Source organism: Rana temporaria, chromosome 1 (assembly GCF_905171775.1).
Source record: "Rana temporaria chromosome 1, aRanTem1.1, whole genome shotgun sequence".
In the NCBI taxonomy this organism is placed as follows: Eukaryota; Metazoa; Chordata; class Amphibia; order Anura; family Ranidae; genus Rana; species Rana temporaria.
Genome location: NC_053489.1, coordinates 518,467,042 through 518,484,089, shown reverse-complemented (window position 1 = coordinate 518,484,089; position 17,048 = coordinate 518,467,042). Strand labels below are relative to the sequence as shown.

The following is a 17,048-nucleotide window of genomic DNA, read 5'->3' as shown; positions in this document are numbered from 1 at the left end:
GGACTGATCGCTGTATAGATGTCAATGGTTTAAAAAAAAAAAAGTGTCAAGTGTCCGGTCTGCCGCAATGACCCAGAAAAAATTTAATTTAAATAAAAAAGCCATAAAGTAAATAACCTATTGTGTAGGTGCTACAACCAATAGATGCTTACTGCCATTTGTAATACCAAAAATATGTAGAATACATATCGGCCTAAACTGAGGAAAATGTAATATATATATATATATATATATATATATATATATAAAAAAATAATACACACAGTAAAACCTTGGATTGCGAGCATAATTCGTTCCGAAGCATGCTTTTAATCCAAAGCACTTGTAGATCAAATTTTCCTACAAGAAATAATGGAAACTCAAATGATTCGTTCCACAACCATTTATTCATAGGTCCTTCAGTTTATAGTCCATATAAAAAGATTATAGCAATGTGATTGGTTGTGCAACCATAAAATGTCCATCCACAATTGGAAGTCTCCCCAAGGCTATTAGAAGCAAAATCCAGCAGAGACAGAGTATAAAAAGAGGAGACAGACACCTGTAGCAATATAGTTACGTTTAATGAAGGTACAACATTTAGCAACTCACATGGTTGACGATTAAGAGACACATCCGAGTATGCAGGCATCCTGGGTAAAGCTGTCCACATAGACTATCCTCCGCACCGATGGCTCTTACCGCTATCATTCTGCAATCATGACTGGGAAGACTACCCTGCAGTGAAGCGATCTGAAAGCGAGGCTTGAGGAGGATGGTCTATGTGGACAGCTTTACCCTGGATACCTGCATACTTAGATGTGCCCGTTTTAATCAACCATGCAAGTTTCTAATATTGCTACACTTAGAGGCGCCTCTCCTATTTTTTACTCAGTTGTGACATGACGCTACTCTTCTATCAATACATCGCTTGTATACCAAGTCGAAGCTTATAATAAAAAATATAAAAAGTTGCTCGTCTTGCAAAAATGTTCTCAAACCAAGTTCCTATCAAACCAAAGGTTTTACGGTATTATAGGGATATTTTTTTTTTTTAAATGTACAGAATATCGGCACACAATATCAGCTGAAGAGGTTGCCAAAATAATGATAGCGGTCATTCCCTAATCAGGAGTGTAGAGCAAATGAGGCCGGAAACACTTAAACTGTTCAATGTACAAATAACCAAGGAATTTAAAAACTTGTAGCAGTGTCAATCCGCATACCAGAGAAGCAATGGGGTTCCGTGTCCCCACCCAGGAACAGAATGACAGGGATCGCCCAGGAACAGGCTGAAATTCCCATACAGGGTATCTGGAGTGAATCGGCACACCCACGTGCTTGTTCTGGAAGGAGAGGTGCACCCAAAGTAATCCCAGAGAGAAAGCTGTGGGGTCTGGATACTGGGCTACAGGGGTGTTGAATATCTATGATGGGGCAATTCTCACCTGTGCTGCCAATGATACCTCCTGGTTGTGTGTACACTGGGACAGGGGCTTCTGGGGGACTAAAAGTCCCAGCATGTGCTGTATCTCACTTATTTTAAATGTACTGAAGTTCATAACGGTGTGTAAACCTGTGTCGTGCATCTGTAAAGATAAACATCAGGGCTACATAAGGGATTTTGTCATGGAAAATAAAGCGTTATTAGTTAAAAAAAAAAAAAAAAAACTGACATGATTCATGCATTTCCCCTCAACTGAACCAAACTACAAAATGTGTAGATGTTGGGGAAAGATGTGAGAATCTTCCTTTGTGTGAAAAATTCATAAATATAGGACACCCAAATTATTAAGGGCTCTTTCACACGTCCGTTCAGTTTTTCAGATCAGTTTTTTTTTCATCAGTTGATCCGTTTTTCCATCCGTTTTTCCATCCGTTTTTCCATCCGTTTTTCCATCCGTTTTTCCATCCGTTTTTTTTTGGGGGCTTTTTACATAGAAAAACGGATGTTAGCGGAACGGATGATAAACGGATCATCCGTTAACGTCCGTTTTTCGTCCGTTCCTTAGACGGAAGAAAAATAGGGTTTTCTTCCGTCCAAAAAAACGGAACTGAATGCAGACGGATGCTAACGGACGTTAGCGGATGCTCATCCGCTAACGGACGCTAGCCCATAGGGAAGCATTGCGGTCCGTTAACGGACGTCCAAAAAAACGGACGAACGGAACGGACGTGTGAAAGAGCCCTTACTCTGCTCACTCTTCCAGTCAGTGCCCACTTGGCCTTTCTGGTGATGCTCCCACCCTCAGACTTGTCATTGAATGCAATTCGCTTTTTCCTAGCAACATAAATGTTAAGCGCAATTCTGTAGCAGCTTCAAATTGCTGCGGAAAACTGGTGACGCGCCTTGGGAAGTTTTTCACCAGACGTCTACCTCTGAATAGGAACGCCCAGTCCCGGGGGAAAAACAATAAAACGGTATGTACGGCGGAAAAAATAAAATAAATACCATCATACTGTACATGTGTGAATTATGCTGGATGTAATGTTATATAATGGTTTTAGGGTGCACCTCCACTTTAACTGCAGCATACAAAGATAATGCCTCCCGCCCTCCCAGACCGGGCTGTGCCGCGTGGCAGAGCTTTGTAAATCTCAGGACTAGATGGAGAAATACAAATCATTTTTTTCCCAGGTAAAAGCAGCTCCCTTATATGCCTCTCATCTGTGTTTGAGAGTCATCTGGAGTTCAGCTATAGGAAATCTGACGGTGTAGTTGCCTACAGCTTACCACCTGCGATAGGCAAGTTTAAAATACTCAAACTTAACTCATAAGACTTCATATTTTCCCAATTAAAAATGAAATTCTGAATACAAAAATATTGTATGTCAGAACATTTCTGCCAAGGTGTTAACGAGAGAAAAAAAAAAAAAAGCCTAATCTCACTTGGAGTTCCCAGTTATTTTACGCCACCAAAGTTGGTAAAGAATTAAACATCTAGTAGAGCAGATGTTAGGAATACCTGCTTGGATAGGATCTACTCTAGTCCTAAGTGCAAATAAAATGCAGTCTGGAAGATGTTTCTGTGCATGCCTCTTTCAGAACGAAAGCCAAAATCTTAACTATCCTTTGCCAATGTTGACATTATGCGGGTGGCAAGGGGAAACCGCCAGCATTACAAATGCCACACATTACAGATTCTTGGCTGGATGATTTTTTTATATGAAAAGGCTCGCTGTAGATTTATTTTTTTTAAAGACTCAAACTTTGATGGGTTAATGCCAGACCAATCAGTATCACGGTTGTACTTCACTAAAACTGGGTGGCCCACCCAAGTAAAAGTTTTGCTTAGGAAATAAGTTAAAAAACCCTCACTAAAATCAATGTGCCAAACATTACAGCAGCCAATCACTAGAAGTCACATTGGGTGACAATTACAAAAATCATATGAAGCCAGAGGAGTTAAAGCGGGATTCCACCCACCAATTTTTTTTTTTTTTTTTTTTAAAGTCAGTAGCTACTAACCGTGTAGCTGCTGACTTTTAATAAGGACAATTACCTGTCCTAGGCGCCCGCGATGATGGGCCCCTGACAGCGATCGCTCAGTCCAGCGCTTCCATCCTGACTAAGGGAAACAGGCAGTGAAGCCATACTTCACTGCCCGTTTCCTACTGCGCATGCACGACTCGCACGGCGCTATGTGGATGGGCGGCTGCCTCCTGTGATACACAGTTCCCAGAAGGCAGCGCGCTCTATTCACCAGACGACACCGCGATAGAGGAAGGAAGGAGGACCGCGGTGGAGGAAGAGGCAGAACAGCTACTTCGGCATAGCAACAGCCCTTCCTGGTAAATATAAAAAAAAATCAATTTTTTTCAGATTTTAGGTAAAAAATAAATAAACCGCTCTAAAATCAAGGCAGACCTAAAAAAAAGAATTTTTGCGGGAGCATACAAGTTCAGTTTCATTTGACTGCATAAAGGGGTCTTAAGTATTAGTCCATTTTAAAGTGATATTTGAGTACAGGTGGATCCAGTCACCAGCTGGGTTCATATATTTTTGTAAACTATTCCCACAATACAACATACATTCAACATGGACAGGGAGAATGGTTCATAAGGTTATATAGCAGGATACTGCCAGTAGACCTGGAGCTCACACATGACTGAAGTTTGCTATGGACAGCAAGAAACTTTAGGGTTCCCAATATAAAATCACAGAAATTGGATAATACTACCCAACCATTATACTCTAGGTCAAATATAAGGCCCGCGGGTCAAATCCAGCCCTCCAGGTCTTTCATGTGGCCCTCACAGCCCTGGTCTCCACCATTACCTGGTCTCAGCAGCAGACAGGACTCCTCCATCAGATTCTACATTTCTCTGTCCAGCCCTCCTGGCAGCAGCACAAGGCAAGCGGGTGCATTGATGTAAGAGATAGTGGGGGGGATGCTTGACTTCTGATGGCAGGGGGTCTCTTGATATCTGATGTAAGGTGGGTAGGGTGCCGATACAACAGGCCCTTTGAGGGCAACCATAATGCTGATGTGGCCCACAAGCAAATGGAGTTTGACACGCCTGCTCTAGGTTATGCACACCACAGCCTGTATTCTATGGTACTTTCATAAAACGCAGGTTGTGGTGTCCCAATGAGTTCTCACTGCTTAACACAGCAAGAGCTCTGCAATTAAAGCAGGGGTTGACAAATTTGCTTGGAATCTAGGAGCCAGCTAAAAAAGTTAGGAGCCAGAAAACGCTCCCCGTCCCGACGAGCTTGCGCGCAGAAGCGAACACATACATGAGTAGCGCCCGCATATGTAAACGGTGTTCAAACCACACATGTGAGGTATCGCCGCAATTGGTAGAGCGAGAGCAATAATTCTAGCCCTAGACCTCCTCTAACTCAAAACACGCAACCTGCAGAATTTTTTAAACGTCGCCTATGGAGATTTTAAAGGGTAAAAGTTTGTCGCCATTCCACGAGCGGACGTAATTTTGAAGCGTGACATGTTGGGTATGAATTTACTCGGCGTAACATTATCTTTCATAATATTAAAAAAAAATGGGGATAACTTTACTGTTGTCTATTTTTTAATTAAAAAATGTGCAATTTTTTCCCAACAAAGTGCGCTTGCAAGACCGCTGCGCAAATACGGCGTGACAGAAAGTATTGCAATGATCGCCATTTTATTCTCTAGGGTGTTCGGATAAAAAATATATATAATGTTTGGGGGTTCTAATTAGAGGGAAGAAGATTGCAGTGAAAATAGTGAAAAATTACATTAGAATTGCTGTTTAACTTGTAATACCAACGGCTCACCACCAGATGGCGCCAGCTCATGGTGCCCCCCCTTCCAAACCAAGTCGCCAAGACCCTATTTCTAGTCACCATGGCGACCGGGATTTGTCGAGCACTGGATTAAAGCACACCAGGTTATGCGACCTTTATCTCTCCACCCACAAAACTAAAACATGGGTCATACCTGAACTTGTTCTATGAGAGGATTGGCCATGAACCTGTACATTTCTTTGCTTTGGGCTAAACCCCCCCACTGGTGAAGAGGCTCACATTATTCCTCCTATTCCACTACGGAATATTTCAAAAAGAGAAAATCAGTCTATCAAAAAATAAATAAAAAATAAATATTACGTTTTGAAAAGGGTGCCACAGAGAAAAGCTGTAATGCAACCTGCACCAACTTAAGTTACAAGACCGCAATGTGCACAACTGCTAAACATGGAGCGCCCACTGACACTACAACAGTGAGATGCAGCGCATACATAAACACATTTGGCAATCCTTGTTAACATGGTTGTAAACCCATTTTTGTAACTTTATGCTACAGTCAAGCCGATATTAAGGCTTACCTGTAGCTACCCTGGATATCTCCTAAACCTGCACGGTTTAGGAGATATCCCCGTGTCTGCATGTGCCGAAGTGATCGGCGCACTAAAGCCATGGCAATGGCTTCAGTTAGATGTGCCATTACTGGCATCTCCCACGCGCATGTGACATCATCTCGGCTCCGGCCAATCACAGCATCGGAGCCGCGATACCCGGAAGTGGGGGCGGGGGCCCTTTGTCTTGCAGGTTTTATTTTTTTAAGGGTTTACAACCACTTTAAGCAGGCCAATACAAAAGATATTTTTTCACCCACAGGACACTGTATGCAAGGGTGGATTTGATTTAAATTAACTCCTCCTCTGACCCACTGTAACTCAGTCTCATTCACTTTAATGGGATGGCTGGTGAAGCGGTAGTGACAAAGTGAAGGACATGGCAGCAGCAGGTGAGTGGATGCCCGCTTACAGGCGCTGCCGTGATGGATATTTGCAAACAAAAATAGAATAAGCAGTCTGGTTAATAAAAGTACTTATTCACAAACTAAACTGGCAAAGGCTACGATTATATAAATTAAATCTCTGAAGTGAAAACACGCACACAATTAAATATTTAGCCCATGCCGTCAACACAACCCACAATAACCGGTTGCTGCCCATGCAACACGTGCATTGACAAAAGGATTGGCTTTATTGCCCACACACACCACAGGTACGCTCTACAGGGCAGTGGATGTTTCTATGCCGAGTGCGCTCCCAGAGATTGAACTGTTAAAGCAGCTCGCAAGTCCTCACCAATAAAAATCAGTATAAAACAATGAATGGATAGCGCCAACCTTAAAATTGTCAACCCAATTTTGCTTTTTATAAAAACATATAAGAATATAAATATATTGATCCTAAAAAAGTATAATTAGGATCAATATATTTATATAATAAGCACAGATTTAAAGCCTAGTGGCATTTCACTTAATGGCGAGTATAGGATAACACTTTACGGGTTTCCTTCATAAAAATAGGTTGCTCACAAAAGTGGGTTGACAATTTTAAGGTTAGCGCAATTCATTGTTTACATTTTTTTTGCATTTCATTCAAGGGTGACATGCATTTTTGCAACAAATTAAATAAGCTATAAATTATATATTTTTTTGCGCCATAACATTCATTTTTTATAATTAAAAAAAATCTATTAAAGGGACACCAGCACTTTTCGGGAAGGTGTTTACAATGTTACATTTCAGTCACAGCAGCGACTGCAGCAATTATGTCATTTGGAGCTACAGCATGTGGGGAGACAGGCACTGAAATGGCAGGAGTATTGTTAGGTAAAGTTGGCAATGTGTGGGACTGTAGCAAACAAGCTAGTGTTACTCGAGAAGGCCCAAGCTTCGCCCCAACATGTGATAAAAAAAAAAAAAGGTAGCAGTCAGTGCAGCTTTGCATAGGGAGACACGTTTCTTATTAGATCGGGTTCATTTATGAAGTAAAGCAACACAAAAAGTCATATCCAACATCAGATCAGTACAGGATTTTCTAACAAAAAGGAGATCAAAAACACACATTGTATGTTACCTTGCCCTATTGGCAGACTTTGGGGTTGATTTGCATTTGCTTCTAAGGTCTGGTTCACACCTATGCATTTTTTAGAGCATTTTGAGTTCTGCAGACACACACTACAGTCCATTTACCATGGTTTCCTATAAATTTAGTTCACATCTGTGCATTTTATGGAAAGGGCCAGGGACATTTCTGGTTCCATAGAATTCAAATGGGTGAAAGGCATGTATTGGGGGGGGGGGATGCACCTGCAATATGCTAACTCCAGCTTGTTCACTTAGAGTGTTACTAAACACAACAGTAAAATCAGTCTGTATATGCAGTAAGGCTGCATTCACATCTGAATGCGGCGTATTTTACCGCGACAAAATGTGGTAAAATACGCCGCGGTAACATACACAGGAGGGGTGATCAACATTGTCGGCTATGGCCGAACGCCGCCTGAAAAAAAGGTCCGGGACTTGTTTTGAGCTTCAGGCGTTTCGGCGTGGAGATGTGAACCATCTCCATAGCCGACAATGTAAAATCACCCCTCCAGCGTATTGCAGGCTGCAATAGCGTCGCGCTACAGGCGACAATACGCCTAGGTGTGAATGCAGCCTAAAGCATGCTGGTTATACTCACGGTGGAACCTAAGGGGTTAACCTGCTGCATTGTGTAAAGACTGTTTGATTCTGTTTTCTCTGCTCCTCCCCTTCTTGCACTGTCACCTAAACATGCCTGGATAAGGCAGTTACTGGAGTCCAGCTGCACATGCTCAGTTTGGTGAGTATTAGTTTTTTGCTTGGGAGAGTGCATGTGATCAGCACAGAGCCAATCAGCATGGTCCAGACAGGGGTCCTGCAACCCGATAGGTCAGGCAGTGCAGTATGAAAACTCCTCCGACAAGTTTTAAACATACACTGAGAAGTTACAAGACTGCAATACACTGCTGATGAAAAAAGTATTTAGCAGTTAATATTTACTAAAATAATTGCATCTCCATGTTCTGTGTACTGTGGGAGAGCAGATATAGTGAATGCAGGGTCCTGGGTTTAGTAACACCAAGCTAAAACCCTGGAAGCCGATTGGTTTCTATGCAGAGCTGCACAAGATTTTGCACTCTCCAGTTATAGTAAATCAACCCCAATTTGTCTTTCCTACTTCATTGTAGATATTTAAACAATTTAACTTTAAACTGTATCCATTCCATTGCGGGAAATATTGCATTACAGTACTGCTATACAGCTAATGAATATGGGCTTAGAACACATGATTAGACACCACTCCATGTGCACCAGTTAAGATACCTACCAGGGCTCTCTACCCGCTTGTAGTGGTAAGGATTAATGCAGACTTCTTTCTGTTTAGAGCCAAAGGGATATTCGCAGCATTCCAAGGGTTTGAGTTCGTGATGACTCTGTAAATCCGGCCAGCGCCACACTCGACAGTAAATGACATGTGGGAGACCCTTCCGATGTGAAACTTGTAACCTGCCATCCAGAGAGCGGGGAATGGTGACACAATTGCTGGGCTGCCCAGGACAACTCAGGGCTTTCTCCAGCTCCTCCATGGCCCCTTTCTTCTTCTTAAGCTTTTTCACTAATGCATCCACTGCTTTCTCAGCCCATTTTTCCTCCTCGTCCCCCTGCTTCCAACCAAGTAGTCTCTTCACTGCAGGGCTAGTGAAGGAGAATAAGCTGGTCACATTCATAGCTCAAATGTCACAACACTTGTCCAGTCCAACTTTACGAGAATACGAAAGGTTTCTGATCCTTGTATCTTGGCTAGAAGACCGGTTCCAGCGCAGGAGTCGGTGTCTGAAGTTCTTAGTAAACCAGCAGCATCTAAAGGGAACAAAAATATGTATATATATTAGTTAGGGAGGGACAGAAATCCAGATGCGAGATTTCATCATCTGGCAGCATTCAAGAGTACTGAATATATTGGCTGCTGCACAACATATATCCACAGTGAGAACACAACCCCCCTGAGAATTTAGTGACCTGTGCTCAGAGAAGGTCAACTTATTCCCCTCAATTTGTGCTATTCTTAGTTTCACTTAATCATATCAATAGCCATCATAACATTTCAGATGCACAATGACATTCCATAAACCATAAATGAATCTGCAAATACAGCATATTATCAAAACTAAATTTCATGGAATTCTAAAAACATAACAGAAGGTTCATTAAAAATTCTTTGGTTATAATTCTAGTGAGAATTACAGGAAAATACCCAAGAAGCCCAATGATGACAATGAAAATATATCACCGATCATCATTAGCAAGGCATGTGCAAGTCACAAAGAATGACTCAAGCTGATGTACTGAAAGAAAAAAAGCACTGGCTTCTTTAAAATGATACACAGTGTTCATCACTGGAACTATGTGCTGTGCTTTTTGAGTAAGGCCAGTTTCACACAGCGATGTGGTTTGGCCTCAGTGCAGTGTACCCACTGTATTCATACGGGCTACCCGCAGATTCCCATAGACTATTTGATTGCGTAGTTTTGGTGCGTTTTTTGAACCTTCACCAAAAGCAGGGTGGCTATAAATCAATGATCTCTCTCATCTATATCTAGCTATAATTTTTTGGGAGATTTTAAAGCAAATCTATTTTAATACAATGCTTTGAGTTAAAAAATCTAAAGATGGTTCTCTATTTAAGAGGACCGCCGCACGACTTAATACGTTGGCAGAATGGCACGGCTGGCACAAGGGCGTACATGTACGTCCCCTTTAAGATCCCAGCCGTGGGTCGCAAGCGCGCCGCCAAGCTCATGACCCAGTCCTCTTCCCTGTGACAGTCCCCAAGGGAACAGTGGACCTGATCGCCGCTGATGTCCCGCGATTAGGTCAGAGAGAAAGAATGGGGAAAGGCAAGTGCTTCCTAGTGAGACTGTCACTGATGGTCTGTTCCCTGTCATAGGGAACGACGATCAGTGAAATCACACATCCAGCCATGCCATGCCCCCCCCCCCCCCCCCCACAGTAAGAATCACATATTAGGACACACTTGATCTCTACAGTGCCCCCTCCTGGTTAACCTCTTCACTGCCGATTTTATAGCACTGTTTGATGTAAAAATGACAATGGTCCCAAAATAGTGTCAAGTGTCCGCTATAATGTCGCAATCACGAAAAATAAATAAATTAAATAAATAGCGCAAACCAATCAAATGCTTATTGCAATTTTTTACCAAAAATATGTAGAAGAATCTGTATTGGCCTAAACTGAAGAAAAAAAAATTATCTATATTTTGGGGGGGGGGTATTTATAACACAGAAAATATTTCATTTTTTTCAAATTTGTCGCTCTATTTTTGTTTATATCGCAAAAAATGAAAACCGCAGGGGTGATCAAATAGCACCAAAAGAAAGCTCTATTTGTGGGGGGGGGGGGGGGCCTCCAATTTTGTTTGGGAGCCACGTCACACGACTTCGCAATTGTCAGTTAAAGCAACGTAGTGCCGAATCGCAAAAAGTGGCCTGGTCTTTAAGCTGCATAATGGGGTCTGGGGCTTAAGTGGTTAAGATACATTCATTTGGTTTATTCAGCATGCAATTGAGCTTCGTTATGTAGCATAAGGCTGTACATGCTGCAATATTAAAATTTTTGGTAAATTCAATGAATCCCAGCTCTGTAAGCCGAGATAACATGCACTGTATTGATGCATTCACACAAATTTCACAGTAATCGAGAAAAGTTCAGGAATATTCCTTTATCCCATTACTATCCATGTACACCAAACTGTATGATTGAATCGGTTCAGATATCACCGTTTTAGTAATTCGACAGCTTATTATAAATAGGAAACCTTTATTTTGTTTGCAAAGATTTTAACTACCAGCAAGAATAAGTCCTTACATTTAAAGAGCATCCGTCATTTCAGATCCATCATGGCAGCACCCGTTAATGGGCATCCACTCACCTGCTACCACCAACCCCTCAGCTTGCCGTGTCACTGCTACATCCCCAGCCATCCCATTAAAGTGAATGAGACTGTCGGTGAGTCCACAGCGGGTCAGATAAGGAGCTGCTGCGGGACAGATGGTTACTCTCTAAAAATGATGATTTAAAAATTGAGTTGATTTAAATTAAGCCCTTTTACTAGCGATCAAAATAGCCTTGATTTAAATCAAATCCACCCTTACCAAAATGCCTACACACTGCATCTTTGAAATTTATGGGAAACCTGCACAATAAAACACGCAGGTACACGGCGCTATAAACGCTCAGTGTAAAATCTGTCTTAAGGGATTTGCAGTGTCTATTTAAAAGCGACACTAAAGTAAATTTTATTTTTTAAAACATGTTGTTATACTTGCCTCCACTGTGTGGCTCGTTTTGCACACAGTGGCCCGATACACGTCTTCTGGGGTCCCTCGGCGGCTGTCATAGCTCCCCCTTTGCAAGAGCTTTCCACCTTCATGTGAGCGAGCATGATACAGCTATACGACTATCACTCGGCCCCACCCCCGGCGTCATTGGCTGTGATTGACAGCAGCGCCAGCCAAAAAAAAAAAAAAAAACACACCATGTTTTCCTCCAATACTGCTTGTCCTGCATTTTGCAGTTTTAATGATTAGTTTATACACAGTCATGGTTTGCTTACACACAGGAAATTACTAGCTAGAAATAAAACTTGAGAATCAACTTGGATACAGTAGTTTGATCATTTGCATTTTTTTTTTTTTTTTTTTTAAGCTAGACAGCTTTTGTTCTCTCAGCGTGCCCTTTGGATAGAGCAGACGTGTTTATACCCAGCTCAACCCAGATCTCCACATCTCATAGCTTTTTTTTAGGATGAGTGTGTGGGGGCAAAGTACAAAATGGTATAAACTAAATGTTTTCATATATGTAAAATAGCCCATAGGTCTTAAATGGGAGAAACTGTGTCTCATTAACATATATAACCCATCTTCTAATATAAATAAGGTTTACTGTCGTAGTACGGTCCTACAGAAGAACTGCTGCAAAAACCAGCAGAGTATAAGAAATGATACCCCCCTTTCTGGAAAATAGTTGGGTTGCAGCTCAGTCTCTGTACAGAGACACTGACTTCATTAAAAAAATAAAATAGCAACAATTTAAAAAGTCAGACATTAACTGCTTACCCAACACAGATATACGTCGGCAGAATGGCACGGGCAGGCAAAGCAATGTAGATATAAGTTGCTTTGAATCCTGCCCCCTAGCAGGCGTGCTCCTGCTGCGGTCTCCATGCCCGCGGACTCTATGTCCACCGGTGTCCCGCGATCGGGTCACAGAACGGGGGGATGCCTTTGTAAACAAAAGGCATCTTTGTTCTGCCTGGTGACAGGTCAGTCTGATCCCTCTCATTGGAAGCAGCGATCAGTGATCTGTCACTCCTCCGAAGCAGCGATCAGTGATCTGTCACTCCTCCCTAGGACACACTTGACCCCTTCACATTTATACAGTAATCAGTGCATTTTTATAGCACTGATCTCTGTATAAATGTGAAAGGTCCCCAAAATAGTGTCAAGTGTCTAATGTGTCTGCCATAATGTCGCAGTCACGGCAAAAAAAAAAAAAAATGCCACCATAACAAGTAAAAAAATAAAAATGTTTGCTTTTTTTTTTAAATCAAGGAAATTATAGCAATAAGTACAAAATATAGCTTTTTTTTTCAAAATTGTTGCTCTATTTTTGTTTATAGCACAAAAAATAGAAAAACGCAGGAGGTGATCAAACACCACCAAAAGAAAGCTCCATTTGCGTGAAAAAAAAGTGGCTGGTTCTTTGGCCAGCCAAATGGTCCGGGGCTGAAGTGGTTAAAAATTTCACCAAAAAAAAAATGAATAAAAAAAGTTTAACCACTTCAGCCCAGGAAGGATTTACCCCTTAATGACCAGGCCATTGCGATACAGCACCGTGTTACTTTAACTGAAAAAAAAAAAAATTCATTTCATCAATTTAGGCCAATATGCATTACGGAAAAAAAATCCCAATAAGCATATATTGGTTTGTGCAAAAGTTAAAACGTCTAAAAACTACAGGACAGATATATGGACTTTAGCTTTTTTTTCAGTAATGGCGGTAAGCATCGATTTTTGCCAGGACTGCGACAATGTGGCGGACAAATCTGACCAAGTGACACTTTTTAGGGACCAGTGACACCAAAACAGTGCTAAAAAGAAATGCAGATTACTGTATAAATGACACTGGCAGGGAAGGGGTTAACATCAGGGGCGATCAAAGGGTGAAACGTGTTCCCTGTTGGTGCTTTCTGCCTGTGTGGGGGAAGTGCTGACAGAAACATCAGGGATCTGTTCCTAATCATTAGGAACAGCAGATCTCCATGTTCTCCACTGTCAGAACGAACATCAGCTCCTCCTCTGTGCAGCGGGCGTGCGCCCACACCATCTATTGCATGAAACGATGTACAGGTACGTTTTGCGCAATGGGGCTGCCCTGCAGCAGGATATATGCAGTGGGCATTAAGTGGTTAAAGCGATTGCAAAGTCTAATTTTTTCCTTGTTAACCACTTAAGGAACGCCTCCTGCAGATATACGTCGGCAGAATGGCACGGCTGGGCACAAGCACGTACCTGTGCGTCCTCTTTAAGTGCCCAGCCGTGGGTTGCGGGCCCGCAAGGCGTGACCCCGATCGGTCCCCAGAGATGAACGGGGACAGCTTCCCCGTTCTTCACTGTGGCGCCGTCATTGATGGTGTGTTCCCTGATATAGGGAAACACGATCAATGACGTCACACGTCCAGCCCCGTCCCCCCTACAGTTAGAAACACAGATGGTCACATTTAACCCCTTTAGCGCCCCCTAGTGGTTAACTCCCAAACTGCAATTGTCATTTTCACAGTAAACAATGCATTTTTAGCTGTGAAAATGACAATGGTCCCAAAAATGGTCGCAGTCACGAAAAAAATAAAAAAGCTTATCGCCATTAGTAGTAAAAAATAAAATGCAATAAAACTATCCCCTATTTTGTAAACACTATAAATTATGCGTAAAACCAATCGATAAACGCTTATTGCGATGTTTTTTTACCAAAAATAGGTAGCAGAATTCGTATCGACCTAAACTAAGAAATAAAAAAAAAAAAAAATATATATATGTTTTATATATTTTTGGGGGATATTTATTATAGAAAAAAGTAAAAAATATTGAATTTTTTTCAAAATTGTCGCTCTATTTTTGTTTAGAACGCAAAAAATAAAAACCGCAGAGGTGATCAAATACCACCAAAGGAAAGCTCTATTTGTTGGGGGGGGGGGGGGGGACCCCGATTTTGTTTGGGAGCCACTTCGCATGACCACGCAATTGTCAGTTAAAGTGACGCAGTGCCGAATCGCAAAAACTGGCCAGGTCCTTTACCTGCCTAAAGGTCCGGGTCTTAAGTGGTTAAACACATCATTTCATACATGTCTGATCTGTGGAGTGGATTTGCACAGGGCAGCCCAGATCCTTATCTTGGGTTCCTTGCTGGTGCTCTTGGCCCCTCCCTACTGTTAAAAGCCCCCTACATCAAGCAGCTTGCTATGGGGGCACCCGAGTCACAGCTCCGTGTGTCCATTCAGATGAGAAGCTGCAGCCCGGCACCCTTTCTCTTCTTATTGGCTGACTGACTGTAGCAGGAGGAGGGGGGGGGGGTGAATGGCGTGGCACTGCTGTCTCAGCCAATGAGGGAGACCTGGCCAGCCGAGACACTGCTGCAACATCTATAGAACTAGATGGGGCTCAAGTATTAGGGGTGCTGAACAGTTTTTTTTTTTTTAAGATATATTAAAAAAAAACACCTTTTGCCCTTACAATCACATTAAATATCACCAGGTTAGCTGAGCAGAAACTAAAAAAAAAAAAAAAGTTAGCCCATCGAGAGAGATTGCAAGAAAAGTACAGCAACTTGCCTAGTACAAGGAAGACAGAAATTTCAACTTGGACTGGACACCCATCCATGTCTAAATGCTTTATTTTGCCGAGAAATCACTTTGAACAACTCTGAGCACTTTATGACCATCTAGTAAGGACAGATGGCATTTAGTTCCTGGAATCCATCTGCCCTTGTCTCAGGTAAGCAGGAAGGTGTGCTTAGCTAAGAAAACCCAATACAATATACTTTCCTCATCCATTTACTAATGCCAGCAGCATAAGGATTACAAATAGACAAAGTTTATTACTTTTCCCCACCAGAATCTATAACCAAAATTAGTATTCGCTGGTTTACCGCTTTGACCTGAAATCATTTCTATATGAAAACCTGGCTGTCAGCGAGGGTGTAATCAGCTGGCCTTTGCGTGGCTCTGGTCATCCATAACACCCAACCTAAATAATGGAGGAAGTGCTTGTTTAAAAGACACAAAAGAACAAAATTCCTTATTCTTCCCAGCGGAGGGGTCCAACAATTGGGCGTGTGGTGTGGGACTGCGTGCTGCTCTGCAAAAGGATACAGCTTGGAAAGATGTTTCCTTTGATGCCTGAGAGCAGTATGGATGCCTTTCCGCTGCACAGGGCCCTGATTAAATTATGCAATTAGAGCTGAGCAGACAAGTCTATATATAGAGGCTATCCTGCTTTTGTGCTTCTCAACATACACACCCACACAGATGTGCAGTTTTTGGTGAAATACTAAAAAAACATAACACCTGTTTTCCACAGACAGTTCAAAAAGTCAGGGAGGAGGCAAATGTATACACCATGCATGCAGGAAAATAAGGGTGGGGGCTTTCCACTTTATTATGATCTGTCCTGTTTTATAAAGGGCGCTTTCCACGAGATAAATGTCTGTTTGCTCAGCACGAGATAATACAGATGGGGATGCTTGCATAAATATTCTACTGCAGATGTAGAAGATACTTAGGGAGGAGGTAGGAAATTTTAGCAATGAGGTAACCCTATGTATGATCATTTAGTGTAAAGCAAATTGTTAACTTGGGCTGTTACAGAGTAAAAGGGCATCAAACCACAATATACAGAATCTTCATTTTGCATAGATATAGATGGGTTTTAGTCTCATCTAATTCTCAGAAAAACTGGATGGGATGGACGGAGCCATTCCTGTGCAAAATGACACTTGCAGATAGACTGCAGGCGTCATTTACCATTTCATTCACATGAACAGCAATAAAAAAAAATGTGACTGATCTGCATACAACAGTAAAATAAATATACTACTATAATACAGCGGCGTTTCACGATCACAAAAAAAAAAAGGGGGGGGGGTTACAAGTGCCCACAAAGCACCGCTGCCGAAGCTCTGTGCATGCACTTCAGCGCTGTCCATCGATTTCAATGACGGGGCAGTTTAGAAGCACCAAATACAGCGCTCCCGTGCCGTTTGCAGGACTCATTCCTGTCCTGCAAGCGCACTACCCCAGTGTGAAAGCACTCAGGCTTTCACACTGTGGCTGTAGAAAAGGTAGTCAACAAGAGCTTTTCAGGCGCTATTTTTAGCGCAAAAGCGCATCAGTGGCCCCTTCACACTAAGGCGCTTCTGAACTGCCAGTAAAACACTGAGCGCTTTTGAAGAGCTTTCCAATTAATTTCAATGGAGAGGGGGGGGGGATCCTTCACTGCCCTGCCAGTGCACTGCCCCAGTACAATCAAGAGAAAACTTCACAAGAGCAAAAGAGAGTGTTAACCACAAGGTGCAAACCATTCATAAGCCTGCAGAATAGAAAAGCCAGATTAGACTTGCCAAAAAACATCTAAAAGCGCCAGATCAGTTCTGGAAAAAGCATTCTTTGGGCAGATGGAACCAAGATTA

The 17,048-nt window shown here is 42.2% G+C and overlaps 1 protein-coding gene across 1 annotated transcript in view; it reads right to left on the bottom strand.

Annotated features, from left to right (window-relative positions):
• The window catches only part of SMAD1 (SMAD family member 1), a 92,713-nt gene that overhangs the window by 47,960 nt on the left and 27,705 nt on the right, over window positions 1–17,048 (bottom strand). The window contains exon 2 of the mRNA XM_040331639.1: window positions 8,614–9,146. Coding sequence (XP_040187573.1) covers window positions 8,614–9,013 — 400 coding nt within the window. The 5' untranslated portion in view covers window positions 9,014–9,146. The remainder of the gene's footprint in view (window positions 1–8,613; window positions 9,147–17,048) is intronic.